The sequence below is a fragment of the Pinus tabuliformis genome, chromosome 1_1, assembly GCF_031772625.1.
Source record: "Pinus tabuliformis cultivar Carrire ecotype Pingquan chromosome 1_1, CPIR1, whole genome shotgun sequence".
NCBI classification, from domain to species: Eukaryota; Viridiplantae; Streptophyta; class Pinopsida; order Pinales; family Pinaceae; genus Pinus; species Pinus tabuliformis.
This window is the reverse complement of record NC_142297.1, coordinates 661,681,237-661,698,035: the sequence shown is the minus strand read 5'-3', so window position 1 is coordinate 661,698,035 and position 16,799 is coordinate 661,681,237. Positions and strand designations below refer to the sequence as shown.

Below are 16,799 nucleotides of genomic sequence, written 5' to 3'. Positions count from 1 at the left end.
ACACTCCTATGCCAATACCATCCTTAAATAGGGTCATTTTATCACCAATAAAATTATTTTTGTGAGACTGTCATTATCATTTTGTTTATGGCAGCCATTAGGATTTTAGTTTTAGGCACTCAATGTTTAGGGCTCCTTTTTTATAGAATTAGGTCATCAAGCTGATTAGGATTAGGGTTTCTTTAAAGGTATCATGGGCATCAACAAGACTAGGGTGCCTTTTCAATATGTCTTCATGGGCATCTTCATTTAATGCTTCATCATCAATGATCTAAGGCTTTTCATGGACAATAGGGTAAGGGCTTCTTCATTAGGCTTAGGGTTCCATACACATAGGCTTCCATTCATGTATCTTAAGGGCATCATAAGTATTAGGACTTGCATCAATGTGTTAGGGCTAAGGCGGCTTCTAGAGTATTATGGGCATTTAGATCATGCATCACCAATCTAGGGCATAAATGTACTTAGGGTTTTGTCATGGAGTTAGGGCAACATCATGAAAGGGTTTAAGGCATGTATCACAAGAATATTTGCCATCTTCAACAATGTCATATTGACATCACATATTCTCAGCTAGGTGAAGTCCTTATAGTGGGTGATTTCAATGCTAGGACTACAAGTGAGCAAGCTAGCATTCTTTGTTGTAAAGAAGATTATGACCCTATCTGGCTTACAGAACAGCGTAATCATCAATGGGAAAGAATTTCAGAGGACAAGGGTTGCATTCTCTTTGGCGAACAATTGTTTACTCTATCTGTGGCTTTTGATTTAGTCATTTGTAATGGTTTGACTAGATGGGCAAAGTCTGGTAATTTCACTTGCAAGTTGCACTACTTACAATGGAGCAAGTGTAGTAGATTATGTAGTTTGCTCACATAGTTTGTGTGAGAAAATGGAGGAAGTTTTGATTGCAGACCATCTTGGGACTTAAAATCATACCACAGTCCAATTTATTTAAGTTCCTCTTGGACTGGAAAGAAGTAGTTAGGGTCAAAAGCTCAGTGTGTTCAATGAAATCTCCCAAAGGGCAGAATTCGTTTGACTCCAGAAAATTGTAATGCCTTCAAAATAACTCTAGAGAGGCTCTTTGAGAAGGAAAAAATTCGAATCCACCGCCTTCATAGCCACAAATTAACACATTTAATTCAAGGCGTGCTTGTAAAGAACAAAAGAGAAAACATTAAGAAGTCTGAAACAAATTGCTTTCCGGTTAATGCTTGGTTTGACAAGGAATGCAAAAAGGAAAAGAGAATGTGGAAAGAGTCAAACAAGGATAACATAAAGCTCAAAGCTTACAAGCAGATATTAAGAAAGAGAAAGGTTGATTTCATGGTTTCAAGGAGGGAAGAACTAATCTTCCTTGGGAAAAATAACCCCAAATTATTTCAGAAAGAGCTCCAACCGAGAAAGATGCAAACTAAAAATAGTATTAAAGCTTCTAAAGGGTTTGACCATGCAAGACAACTTTATAAGAAGGATCCCAAGGTTGACCCTCCTCCCTTGGTCAACACCGATACTGAACTCTTCACGGTGCAAGAGGTAGAGATGGGTATCAAGAAGTTGGGTGTTGGAAAAGCAAAAGATTTAGTTGAAATCCTATCAGAGTATCTAAAGTGGGGCTTAAAAATTCTCGCACCTCACATTACAAAAATTTTCAACAACATCATACAATGGGGGTTCCCCACATATTAGACAACTAGTCCGGAATTACCTCTTTTCAAGAGTGGTGATGTCAATAACCCCTCCAACTATAAGACCATAATGATAAACCCTTGTTTGCAAAGTTATTTGGAAGCATGCTAGAAAATAAAATCAGCAAGTGGGCAGAAGAAAGAGATAAATGTGCTAAAGCGCAAGCAGGTTTTAGACCTCTAAACATTCCACAATTGATCATGGTATAACTTGAAGGCATATCATTGAAAATGTTTGGGAGAAAAAGGAAGAAGCCTTTTGTTGCTTTGTTGATTTCAGAAAATTCTTTGACACAATTCCTAGGGATAAGCTTTAGCACGAAATGGAGGAACTTGGGGTTCCTAGGCATTTGAGAGCAGTTGTGCATAGGCTGTAAGAAGAGGTGAAAGTCAAAATTAGAACTTCAACAAACATTTCTAAACTTTTTAGAAGTGATATCGAGGTCAAGCAAGGTTGCCATTGCCTCCTACCATTTTTGGTTTATATATCAACAAGCTTGAAGAGTGGCTAAATTTGCAAGGGGGAGACGGTATCCATTTGGGCAAGTTTGTTATAACTCTTCTTTTGTATGTAGAAGACCTTATTCTGATTGTTAAATTCGCTCTTAGTTTGCAAGAGCACTTACTTTCCCTTGAGCATTATAAAATATTAATAATCTCATTTCTACAAGCCAATATAAAAGAGATGATGTGGGAAAAATATTTACTCTCCCTTTCAACCATAAGTAAAATATTTAGATATCCTAGGAAGAAACGTAAGTTTATATCAACTTAACACACACACACACACATATATCTTAAAAAACAAAAGTATAAAAATATTTAAATATGAGACTTAAATAAACTTATATCAACTAATTTATTTGAATATCAATTTCATATATATAGACAAAGTTTATGTGTGAGTGTGTTTAACCATACTAAAATATTTCAATGCAAAATGACAAGTAATTGAGAGTTAAAAAAATACTTTTTTCTTAACAAAAGTAATATAAGAGAGACGTGTAATATTAATATAAATTAATAAATAACATTTAAAAAACATTAATAACAATAATGAAAAAAATCAAATTAACTTATAAATAAAATATTTAAATGTGCAAGGTTGAGTTTTATATATATATAATTCAAATATTTGGAACGTGTAAATGTAAATTTATAGTAATCATGAATATATCAAATGTAATGAGGGATCAAATATCTGAAGGTGTAAATTTTTTCTCAGGTTTTACATTCACTCTAAAAGAGTTTCACATATATATATATATCTTAAGTATGGATCTATCAAGTGCCTAGAAAGATCAAATTTTTAGATATGTAAACATTTTTCCATGTATTAACTAATAAAATGAATAAAACTTTCTTTCTTTTCATTTTAAAAAACAAAACAAACGAAGAAAAAATTAAAAATTAATAATTAAGAAAAAAAAAAAATATATATATATATATATATATATATATGTATATATATTCACAGTGACATGTATCTTTCCTATCAATTAAAGTACACGATGTTCCATTATTTAACACTAGTTAGCCGAAACGCGGTAACAAGTAGGGGCTGAAGACAAAATTTTATCGATGTGCCTAGTGACTAATGAAATGAAATGAAGGACAAATTGTAAATCGGGAGTTAGACAAAAACAGTAAATAAAAGAGAGAGTTGTTTTAGCGATATAGTACCATCCTTGGAAGAAGTTCACGCGCATTACTTGGCAAGCCAGCAGCATCAACCATCCATGGAGATTCTTCATTAACTGGAGCGTTTGATTTTTTACCTCCTGAAGTTATTATCTCATACAATCTGGCCTGCAACATATTAATAATTTTGTTATCAAATATGCATTCCAATAACTTCTATTACATACAGATTTTGAAGCTTGATTTGTTATCAAATATGCATTGCAAATAACTTCTATTACATAGAGATTTTGAAGCTTGATGTCAGATGGAGAATTAATCATGGAATTCACTTGTAATCTTTTTAAAGATGGATTAAAGAATAAAGACACCGTGATAATTGGAGGTGGATTCCAATTTAAATTTTGAGAATTTGAAGAGGCAATTTGGTTTAACTAAGTGGGTATGAGCTCGGTTACACGACATTTTCACCGTTACTAAAGCATTAAGCATTTGATTTGACTGAAAATTGGCTACATTCTAGTAAAATCGAGAATTATAAAAATTGACTAACCATCAACTTAGCGTAATTTTGCAGTTGTTAAAAATAAACTCAATCACTTGGTCTATATCACCCCGTTCATGTACGGAGGATCCTCGATAATATCTCACACATGTAGGGCAATGTAACATAATCCTACACATTAACTACAAATACAACACACATGTCATGATCTAGCGACTTAGAGGGATAAAATGTCGTGGAAAGTTCGTGAGCTGTCGGGTACAGAAATGTACACAACCATCTGGTACCCATTTTATGGTGAATGCCCGTGTGCTCTTTGGCTGTATTTTCATTATCTTACTATTGTGTTTAGTGTGGTTATTCATTTCGTTAATCTCGTATGTGTTGGGTGGCCCTGTGTGGTATTTTCATTATCTTATTATTGTGTTTAGTGTGGTTATTCATTTCGTTAATCTCGTATGTGTTAGGTGGCCCTGTGTGGTGTGTTTGTGCAAGTGATTCTATGGCGTCTTACACAACATCAGTGTTGAAAGTATTTTCCAGTAGGGTTGACAGAAAGATTTAATATCTTACAAGAATATATTAGTAAACATTTTCAAACCTCATTCTCTACGGATAGATTTTGGGACCTCAGATTTTCTACCACTTATTATACATTTGGGAAATTGTTTGTATTTCTTTATTACTAAAGTTGTTTATCGTGTACTTTGGGTACTTTTTTGTTTCGTGCCTAATGTCTAGTTATAAAATGAAATGATATTTTAACGTTCACGAAACTAAAAATAATCTATGGGACCATCAGTGCCTTGCTTCTCACATTTTGTAATTCAATCTTTTTCTTATTCAAATTGATAATGAGCTGGCCCAACCTTCCAATAATCCCCACGCTGAAAAGACAATTCCAAGAAGCCGATGCTAATATATTCCCGTAACTTTCTCTGATGTCTTTGAATGCATCACATTCCAAAATAAAATGTTTTTTCCGATTCCACTACCTCAAACGTGCAAAATGTACACACTCGTTCTTCCCAAGCTTCTTTAGGCATTTCCCACCATCCTATTTTACGCCGAAGTTGATACGAATTAGTTCTTAACTGAGCAATAAGAACCTTTTCCCTCCACGAAAATGCTAGATCAATGTACTCTTTTGTTGGAGATTACACGTAAGGTTGAATTCCTCAATGTAGTACTTCTTCTTTCTACCCAACCATTTTCCCCATACGCTTTTACAAAACTTTTCTATAACAAAATTCATTAGCTCCTTGCTATTTGCGGGACAGACATTGAGGTAGATATTCCATTTTTGCATCCATGTGTAGTTTTGTCTCATCCACATTTTCTTTCTTTCACTCATGCCTTCATTGAAGACAACATTAGGTCATCTACCTACTCCCATTTGCTCAATTCTCTATAGATATCTTATGAGTCGCACCATAGCGATTGCTTTGATGGGAGTTTCTCCTGTTTCACTCAACATTACCTCATAAGGTACCGAACTTTTTATTTTGAACTTGCTCATGATCAAGCATTTTTGGATTTTCACAATTTGTTTCCATTTTGAGATGAGGGTGCTACTAGCCCACAATTCACGCTCATATAGCATCACTAGACAAACTAGGAGTCCAAAAAACACTTTAATTGTTTTCCAATGCCATAACTTCGTCTCTCTACATCTCCGTTTTGAAGAGCATATAATGCTTTCCACCCTCCTAAAATTCTCTTCTTTTTGCGATCCTCCTAATTAAGTTTGTTGTTGAAATATATCTCTAGGTACTTGTACCCATTTACTTCTTCAAGAACGTTGAAGAACGTATGATGGTTTTGCTTCCTTCTATTAGAGAAAATCATTATTTTGGTCTTGCTAGTATTGACTTGCGTCCCCACTGCGCTACAAAAATGCTCAAGGGCATATAGGTGCATCTGCAATCCATGGGTCGATTTAGAAATCAATACAAGATCATCAACATATAAAATAAGCTTTATCACAAACTCCCCCACCGAATACCATCTCCACCTTGCAGATTTAGCCACTCTTCTAATTTATCAATATATAAACCAAAAATAATAGAGGATAAAGGGCAACCTTTACACATTGTTTTAGTTATCCATCTTTTACTAGTTAACAATCAAGTCATCACATATATAAACTAGAAACAAGCATAAACCAAGACAAGTTTCTTTGCATGTAATGGCATGTTTATATTGTATAGTAAGTTGAGTGGATATGGATCTTATAACAAGTAAAAAAAATTTAGTATGAAAGAAGTTACTGCTAAACCATAATTTTTCAGGGACGACTAATGGATAAGTATGAGCCAAGGATGGTTAACAATCATGTCACAATCAAAAAAAAAAAAATACACATAATTAGGTTTCAAAAATTTTGAATGAGGATTTGTAAGATTAGGGACTTCAAAATTTTATGCATTATATCAATGGAATTAAAGATTGCCCAACATTACATTCATTTAGATAGATGCTAATGATTTTTCAAAAGTAGAAGATATGGTGGATACAAGTTGACCATTTACTATTATATGTGGAATATAAGTTGTGTGTGAAAATGAATAGACCATCCTTAGCAAAAGGGGATAAATGAGGGATTTATAATCCACTTATTACATAAAGTGTAAGTTTGGGATGACAGAGATTCTTTATTTGGGATATATAATCAATGTGTAAGGAGTGTAGGTGCATCACTAAAAGACTCAGACAATACTAGAATGGCTCAGACCCAGAAACCTGACAGAGTTACGAGGATTATCTAGGATTTGTAACGATTACAGACAATTTGTCCAAGGATTCTCTTAGTTAAGCGCACCACTGATAGATTTGACAAAGAAAGGGGCATTTAGCTGGACAGAGAGTCGAATAAAGCATTTAACAAACTCAAGGAGGTGATGAACTCATGCCCGGTAATTGCACTTACCGACTTCAGCCAACCCTTTGTGTCGGAGTGCAATGCTTCAAGTGAAGGGATAGGAGTTGTGTTGATGCAAAATGGACATCCAATTGCGTTCAAGAGTTGAAAACTCAAGCATCTAGAGAGACTCTACTCCATATACGAAAAATAGATGCTTGCCATTAAGCATGCCTTGGAAAAATTCAAGAAGTACTTGGTAGGAGGCAAGTTCGTGGTCAAAACATATCACAACAGTTTACATCACTTCTTGGAGCAAAAATGTCTAAATGAAAGCATTAGATAAATTTTGAGGTCTAAAATGGTCTTCCTAAAGAATATTATAAAATAATAGTGGAAATAATAAAATAAGATTAGATTACCTCATCAAGTTTTGGAGGGGCAAAAAAAAAACAACAACAACAACAACTACTTTTTTCAACTCCTATGTCAACTTATCTCCCTACGATTTTACTCAAATCTTGAGCAGGAGCACTTGTTGGAGAAATAATTTAATTTTGCATCAAAGGAGTGCCCATGTTCCATATTTCGATGGACCCTACTACACGAAAAATGTTGCAATCACATTTTTCCTGTGTTTCACATTTTTTGTGTAGCATGGTCCATCGAAAGTATGCAACATAGGTATTCCTTGGATGCAAAATTAGATTATGCATCCCAATTAAAGCTCCCACTTGAAATTTGAGTAAAATCATAGCGAGATAAGTTGAAAAAAGGTAGTTTTTTTATTTTATTTTATCTTTTATATTTCTACCCTTTTACTCCAAAAATGGTGAATCGTCCTCCATGGTTGACATCATCGTATTGAATCCTATTAGATCTTATAAAGTTGAATTTTGTTGTACATTTTTGTTTTGAGACTTATTTTTTACATCAAAATTCCTCTAATGACAACAAAAGTGGGTAAGTAAGATCTAAGCATATGATTTTGACAATGAGTATATGAAAAGAAAAAAGAATGTTATGGTCGACGCACTTTCCAGGAAACCAACAACATGTTCACTCATGGAGATCACAAAAGATGAGAGGGATCACCTTTTGGTAGAATACTCCAAAAACAAGTTTGTTTGTCAATTGATGGATGATCTCATCTTTTGGTGCCATTCTGGGGCCCTTTGTCGGGCCCCAGAATGGCACCCACATAGCATGTATTTGGCCAAAATGCATCATTAAGTAAGATGGGGCCCCTCCTTGAGCCTTGATGGGGCCCCTCCTTAAGCCTTGATGGGGACCCTCCTTGACCTTCCACAACCTTGAGGAGTCGCTTGAAACGGGTCCCCCTTCACCCCACCTTCCAACCACCCACCGATGGGGCCCCTTCAACCTTCTTTTTTAATAACTGCCCAACCCCTCGGCCCACCTCGGCCCATACTTTTCCCCTCAACCCCTTCGGCCCTGGCCTCGACCTTCGACCCCTTCAACCCCGCCCTAGGCTTATCTTTTTTAATATTTTCCATTTCTTTAACCCATACTTTGACTAAGGTTCACCTCGGCCCAGCCCAACCCACCTCGGCCCCTCAACCCCTCAACCCCTTGGCCTTCAGCCTCTCGACCCCTCATGTCACGCCCCCAGGCCTGCGGTACTCTTCCAACCGCTCTTGGCGAGGTGCGGCACCACCGAACACTTTCTTTTCACCAATACTAATGTTCATGGACTACGCCTAATTCACTTTCTCTTACTTAGTTTGTGTTTCGCAACCAAGTATTATTAAGCATAACCTTTATACTAATGAACACCCATACTCATTCATTATCATCAGCAATTATAAAAGAGAACAACAATTGCACAGTATAAAGGGAGGGGCAACTCCCTGAACAATGAGTCTGCCCAACAATATATTATAATCAATCTTTCTTCAATAATACAAGCTTCACAAGTATCCTTGGCAAAATCCAAGTCTATACTTAGCCAATTTTACAATAGAGGCCAAACTGCCTTTTACAATATTTGTGCACACCCTTGCACGGTGGGAGGGCGCTCACCCGAGACACCAAGACCCCCTCCTCAAGTCTCACACAAATCTGTGCTTTAGAACAAACCCGGGCACACCTTGCCCAACCTTCGACTTAACTCCAAGTGCCTTCACCAAATGTGCGACCTTCACAAGAAGTGCGCATGAGCTACGCGCATTACCTTCTATTTCTGCGCACTAGTCCTTGAGCTCTATGCGAAGAGGCTTGTTCGAATGTTGTTTTGATGTTCCAACGCATGCCAATATATATGCGTTGTAATGGGGTGGTGGCTCACCCAGCCGACCACTAAAACATGGTTTACACACCCTTCAAATGTGCCAAACATGTCGGCCTGCCTTTCAACACAAGTCGGCCTCCATCCATCTCATCCACACTTTATTCGGGTATAAACTTCCAAGTGTCGTAAAACCGGCGTTCAGACTTTCGTCGCATCCAACTCGTAGGAACGTCGCATTTCCGTGTAGACCGTGCCCACGCCCTACCCGCGTGCAGCCCAGCTCGCGCGCCCGTGCCCGCGCTCTTTTGTCCATCGTGCAGCCCGGCTCGCCCACGCCCAACCGCGCCCGCTCACCCAACCGCGCCCGACTAACCAAGAACCTTACATCCTCCTCCACCTGAAATCATTGTCGTCCTCGACAACATACCATCTCGATAGCCATCCACCAAGATCATCACTATCCATGATGTCTACTCCTCCACATAAGGCGAACATCTCTGCAACATATGTACAACTTCATCTCCATCATGTCTCCAACCTAGTGACCAACTGTCACCAAGCTCACCATACCAAGGCATACACCTCATCGGTATGTCCTATATCAGATATCATCTCGATCCATGATCATCGACCCCTTTGCCACAATCTCCACTGCAACATCCTGTGTCAACCTCATCATGTGTCATCCCTCCATGTAGTCTCCCATCAGAACACACCTATGTATGTTCCTGTCAAGTGTAAAATTGATAGTCACATCTCTCTGCCATGTGTTGACTCGTCTCGACTAATGCCAACATACCTCTGCACATTGGTACCCCTTATGACTCGAACTAGTTGCGTGATCAGTCCAACCATATGCCCAAATCACAAGAATGCATATCCTTATGCCACCACAAGTCTTCCCCTGACTTCTGCTACATCTCGGACTCATCAAGAATCTGTCCAATACCCATGTTCAGGTCCATGGAAACTCCATCCCATATGCAACATGTCCAAGCCATGGTCTTGTTGCACAAGAGTGTACAACCTCTCCACTAGCTCATACATCTCCATAACAGTATCTGCACAACATCCTTTGCTTTGGCACTCCCCATAGAATGTCCATGAATGACACCTCTACACATGCTCCTGCAGAATGTCCTTGCATCAAACTATCATGCTCCATATCTCCAACCTGATGTCCATGACTCTAGTTGTCCACGATGTCCAACCCATGTAGGCTCCATCCCAACCTCTATCCATCTGCATCCAAGTCTGCAATCTGTCATAAAGAAGCCTCCTTCCAAGGCCCCTTGCATAAGTTGGTGTGGTTCCTCCCTACCAAGGCCTCCACACCAACCCCTCTCCAAGGTTGTTTATAAAGAAAGGAGGGTCAAGAAGTTTCCTCCCTGACTCTCATCCACCCATGTGTCAGATTGATGTTGTGTCCTCAAGTATCTATGCACAGCCTCAATCTCCTCACATGTACATCCAAGCTCTCCTAGCTTGTTCTTTGTCAACTGAAAGCCATATATGCCCATAGCATACCTGCAAAAGTCCATTATCCCAGCAAGATCTCTACCTCCATAATCCTCATCAACCACTACCTCTGAAGTAGTACTCGGACTCCCTTCATTTGCAACTCCATTGTGAAGATCATTAGTAGAAGATGCTCCCATCAAGTGTCTCCATGTTCGTGAGATTGCCTTCTCACCTTTTCCATCCTTCTTCCCGGCTCTTGCAACGAAGTCAACCAAATTCTTTTCCTTCGTTGTTTGAGTCACACTCCCAAGTCCTCTTTGCTCCACATCCTCATGCTTCACATTCGGATCTTTGGGATACAAAACCATAGAAGTCATCCTTGGCCTATACCCCAAGCAACTTCTTCTATTCATCGGTACCATCATGGTTTTCCCTTCAGTTGTGATCAAGAGAATGTCCCGGTCCACCATAGGTATGGCTTGTGCAAGTTCCATAAAGTCTAGCCCCAACACCATAGAATGATCATCCATGTCTACAACCCTCAAGTCCAACTTTCCAAACCACGATCCTACTTTCACCTGAGTGTCCTTCAACACACCATCAACAGCTCTTATGGTAGAGTTGACTGCTTTGAAAGCACTCCATTCCCTCTCCATCTTTGCTTTCTTCCCAAAAGACTTTGCTGCCTTCCTGCTTAAGAAGCTATGAGTAGCTCCTGTATCCACTAAAGCTGCAAATCTCTTGCCCTTTACGGTTACCTGCACAAAGCTTAGCTTCAAGGAATCACCTCCCTTTGTTGGCTTTGTCTTGCGCTTTACATCAACAACCTTCTTCAAGAATTCGGCCTCAGAAGTGTCAATTGGCTCATGCTCCATCTTGACTTTCCTCCTAAGGTACTTTACCTCCCTTCGTGGCTCTTCTAGGCAACCCGATCCTGGTCCAGCTTGACTTCCTTCAAGCTTGTCCTCCATCGCATTCTGCTCAAGTGCACCAACCAAGTGTCCACTGACCAAGTTCATAGAACTAAACTTCCGAATGTCCCCTAGATTGTCTCGGTAGTGAGTTCCCAACCTGTCAATGTAGTCGAGCTCTTCCTGCTCAATCACAACGATCTTCTTTCCAAGAAGCTTCTTCTTTATTTCTTCCTCAACTTGCTTGATTTCGGCTTCCACCCTGGCACTTTCCTTCCTCAATCGGGCTCTTTCATCAAAGAGCTCTTGAAGATCAAGGCCATTCTGTTGGATCTCCTCATCAAGTTCCTTGAGTTCAACATCTGTCGTACTTCCGCATTGGCTCTTGAGTTCCTCAAGTTCCCTCCTTAGTTCCGAACAGCTTTCCCGAATCTTCATGTTCTCAGCCTTCATCGAAACCCAGTTAGAACTCCATCGACCCATCTGTTCCAACACTTTGTACCGGAAGACTTCAACTGCATCATGGCTAGACTCACCTTCCATAGGTTCATCCACCATCTCTGCCTTTTCAGCCTTCTCCATATTCCCTGCAAGACATGAACCAACTCTTGTTCCACTTGTATGTGAAATCAGCTTCCTTCACCTACAAGTACCTGTCATCAACTTCCAAGTGTATGCACACTTGCTTCACCCAGCTTCCTGCAAGACTCCTCCAAGTCTTCAGACTAGCTCTCATACCACATGTCACGCCCCCAGGCCTGCGGTAGTCTTCCAACCGCTCTTGGTGAGGTGCGGCACCACCGAACACTTCCTTTTCACCAATACTAATGTTCATGGACTACGCCTAATTCACTTTCTCTTACTTAGTTTGTGTTTTGCAACAAAGTATTATTAAGCATAACCTTTATACTAATGAACACCCATACTCATTCATTATCATCAGCAATTATAAAAGAGAACAACAATTGCACAGTATAAAGGGAGGGGCAACTCCCTGAATAATGAGTCTGCCCAACAATATATTATAATCAATCTTTCTTCAATAATACAAGCTTCACAAGTATCCTTGGCAAAATCCAAGTCTATACTTAGCCAATTTTACAATAGAGGCCAAACTGCCTTTTACAATATTTGTGCACACCTTGCACGGTGGGAGGGTGCTCACCCGAGACACCAAGACCCCGTCCTCAAGTCTCACACAAATCTGCGCTTTAGAACAAACCCGGGCACACCTTGCCCAACCTTCGACTTAACTCCAAGTGCCTTCACCAAATGTGCGACCTTCACAAGAAGTGCGCATGAGGTATACGCATTACCTTCTATTTCTGAACACTAGTCCTTGAGCTCTATGTGAAGAGGCTTGTTCGAATGTTGTTTTGATGTTCCAACGCATGCCAATATATATGCGTTGTAATGGGGTGGTGGCTCACCCAGCCGACCACTAAAACATGGTTTACACACCCTTCAAATGTGCCAAACATGTTGGCCTGCCTTTCAACACAAGTCGGCCTCCATCCATCTCATCCACGCTTTATTCGGGTATAAACTTCCAAGTGTCGTAAAACCGGCATTCAGACTTTCGTCGCATCCAACTCGTAGGAACGTCGCATTTCTGTGTAGACTGTGCCTGCGCCCTACCCACGTGCAGCCCAGCTAGCGCGCCCACCCGCTTGCGCGCCCGCCCGCGTGCCCGCCTGCGCGCCCGCCCGCGTGCAGCTCATCTCGCACGCCCACGCGCCAGCCCGCATGCAGCTCATCTCGCGCGCCCGTGCCCGCGCTCTTTTGTCCGTCGTGCGCCCAACAGCGCCCGCTTACCCAACCGCGCCCGACTAACCAAGGACCTTACACCTCGGCCCCGGCCAATGGCTTCAATGGATGACAGGTATAAAATAGTAAATGACATTATTTTCTACAAAGGCAAAACATATTTGGTTCTTGAGTCCATACTCAAGGAGAAAATCTTGAAAGCCACACATAACACGTCATTGTTAAGACACCAAGGTTTATTTAAAACTCACTGACAAGTCAGGGAAAGGTTTTCTTCGAAGGGCCTCAAGGATGATGTGTTGAGGCACATCAAGGAATGCATGACCTATCAGCAAGACAACAAAAGTGGGTAAGTAAGATCCAAGCCTATGATTTTGACAATGAGTACGTGAAAGGCAAAAAGAATGTTGTCACCGATGCACTTTCCAGGAAACCAACAACATGTTCACTCATGGAGATCACAAAAGATTGGAGGGCCTGCCTTTTGGTGGAATACTCCAAAAACAAGTTTTCCTATGAATTAATGGATGGCCTCATCTAGGATGACAAGTACAAAATAGTAGATGACATTATTTCTACAAAGATAGGATATATTTTGTTCTTGAGTCCATAATCAAAGAGAAAATCTTAAAGGCCACACATGACATGCCATTAGCAAGACACCAAGATTTCTTCAAAACTTACTGACAAGTTCGGCAAAGGCTTTCCTAGAAGGGCATCAAGGATGATGTGTTGAGGCACATCAAGTAGGGCATGAATTGTCAACAAAACAAGCACGAGCATACAACCTACAGGGATGATCCAACCCTTGCAGATTTCAAAACAAAAATGGGAGAACATCTCAATGGATTTCGTCACAGGTCTGCTCAAGGCATAGGCAAAGGATTGCATTTATGCACAGGTATCAGAATTATTCTTCAAGGTGGTATTTAGATTCCATGGGCTACCTAAAAATATAGTTAGTGATCGAGATGGCAGAGTTATGAGTACAATTTGGCAGGAGCTTTTTAGATTGGAAGGAATAGAATTGACCCATACTACCAACTATCATCATCAAACAAATACCCAAATGGCAATTGTGAATAAATGAATTGAGTGGTATTTGTGTAACTATGTCACAGGGAAGCAAAAGGCATGGATCAAGTGCTTGCATATCAAGGAGCACTCATATAACACTACTTATCATTTATCTATTGGGATGACCCCATTTAGGGAACTATATGGGTATGACACACCATCTTTTGTCGATATGGCACTTGGGGATAGTAGGGCTCTAAAAGCTAAAGATTAGATATAGGAGAGCCAGGAGAACTTGCAGACTGTCCACAACCAACAAAAAATGCATGCAAACCAACATAGAACAGAACGCAACTTTGAGGTAGGAGACCTTGTTTTTCTAAGATTGCAACCATATAGACAGTCTTCACTCAAAAAGAGCAAGACAGAAAAAACCGAACCAAAGGTTTTATGGACCTTACAATGTGCTCTAACAGATTGGTGAAGTAGCATATGAACTGGAGCTGCCAAAAGGAAGCAAAATTCACAACATCTTCCATGTATCATGTCTTAAGAAGGCCATCGATCAGCATGTCACAACTTTAGTTGAGCTACCCCCTTTGGACGAGGAAGAGAAATTAGAATTGATTTTGAGAGAAATCATGGCAATTCGAGTGAGAAGATTAAGGGACAGAATGATCTCAAAATATCTCATTAGATGGAAGGACCTACCTTATGAGGACACCACATGGCAAGGCAAACAAATTTTGCAGCACCTGAATTTGCAATTGCTTGAGGGCAAGCAATGTCGGGAAGGTGGAACCGTAATTTCCTGTTCTAATTAACTGCCCAAGGGAGGACGAAGTAGCCTATCCAAACCGATAGGCTATTGTCAATTATAAAGGGGGGAACCTATTATTCAATGTGTTTGGGGCAACATTGGGTAAATTGGAGTAATTGGAGGAAAACTTGTGAAGGAAACAGGAATTGGGACTAAGTCAAAGGACACCTGTTAGCCCCTCAAATTAAAATTAGGAGAAGAGACCCCAAAGTGAGTCTATATATAAAAGAGGAGAATCATTTTTCTCATTGTGGTTGATGAATACTTTTGTTTGTGAGCTGAGGCTCTTAAGGGTTTTAAGACCCCTTGTATTTCTAATTGGTTTTAGTGGTGAAAGATTCCACCCTAGCCAAACCCTCCTCTCTATTATGTTTTGGCATAATCTCGTAAGGCATCTCTTATCCGGCTTTGGCAAGCAAGGGAAGACTTTTATGGATTTTTTGGTCTAAACCTCATTTTGTGGCACTAAGGCTTGGCTGAGGCAATTCTATGGCAGTGAAGCCCTCATCTGAACAAGAGATGGATCATTTTGTGGTATTAAGTTCTAGCTAAGACAATTCTAGGGCAGCGAAGCCCTCATTTGAGCAGGAGATAAATCATTTTGTGGCATTAAGTGTTGGCTAAGGTAGTACTAAGGCAATGAAGCCCTCATTTTGATAACAAATAGCCAATCCATGGTAACATTAGCTTGAGTATTCTAATCCCTATAAGGAGTGTTATCATTCTTAATTATTGAGTGTTATAACAGGTCTAGCAAGTGAATCGATGAAGACTGTAAACTTATAAGTACTATTGGTATTGCTAAAATATTCATTTACCTATTTATTGTTGCACATTCAATGTCACTTGTCTTGAGTTGAAAAGGATACTGTGATATTGATGCAATATTCTCCTATGCTCTTAACTACCATAAGGGCAAATATTCCTTAGGGATATTATATTGGTATTAGAGTTGTGCACCCTGCCAGCCTATGAGCATATGGTCTCTATATTCCAAAAGATAGATAAAACATTACAATTAGGATGAAGAGGGTTACCCACAACTCATACATGGAAAACAAGGAAGAATAAGAGAAACACTTTGGCATCTTGAATGAGCTAAATAGGGGACAACAACAGATAATCCAAGGAAAAGAACAAATAGCCCTACTATTAGCACAAGGGTAACAACAATCAGCCCAAGGACAACAACAAATGGCTCAATTATTTTCCCATGTCATGGGAAATCTAAACATCATAGGTAATAATGCCACTAATGAATCTAATGTTGGTAACAAAAATTCTGTAAAGGGGAGCAATAGCCATAATCATGGCTATTTTAATATCTTTGCACAAGCTAACATAGGGCAACCAATAGAAGGAACCATAGACCTCTACTCCACTAATTTCTAGATTTCCAAAGGGTAGCAATCTAACGAGTAACAGAACATAATGAAAACATTACAGAATACTTTTGAGAGTATGCAACAGTAGGAGAGGATGTGTGGGAAACCATGACATTCTATGAATTCGGTAGCATCAAGTATAGAAACAAACCTAAGACACAATCGAATCATGATTTAATGCGCAAGACGAGAAAATTGTCCATTCCCTCTTTCGATGGATCATCCAAGTGCTCAGAAAGGGCTTGGGTAAAAAAGTTGGACACTACTTCCAACTTAATCCAATGACGGAAGAAGATACAATCAAATTTGCCTCGTTACATTTGGAAGAAATGTATGAATGGGGGTACCATAGATTGGTCACATTGGGACACTCTAGCATCACCTCTTACGAGGACATCACTCAAAGATTGATAGATCATTTCGATCAAAAGGATCCTAATATACACTTGAGAGAGCTAGCACAACTCGAGCAAACTAGCACACCAGAGTC

General features: G+C 39.7%; 1 protein-coding gene across 1 annotated transcript in view; it reads right to left on the bottom strand.

The window, feature by feature from the left end:
• The window catches only part of LOC149215131 (inositol hexakisphosphate and diphosphoinositol-pentakisphosphate kinase VIP2-like), a 280,111-nt gene that overhangs the window by 112,072 nt on the left and 151,240 nt on the right, over positions 1–16,799 (bottom strand). The window contains exon 16 of the mRNA XM_089392534.1: positions 3,375–3,500. Within this exon, the coding sequence (XP_089248660.1) occupies positions 3,375–3,500 (126 nt within the window). The remainder of the gene's footprint in view (positions 1–3,374; positions 3,501–16,799) is intronic.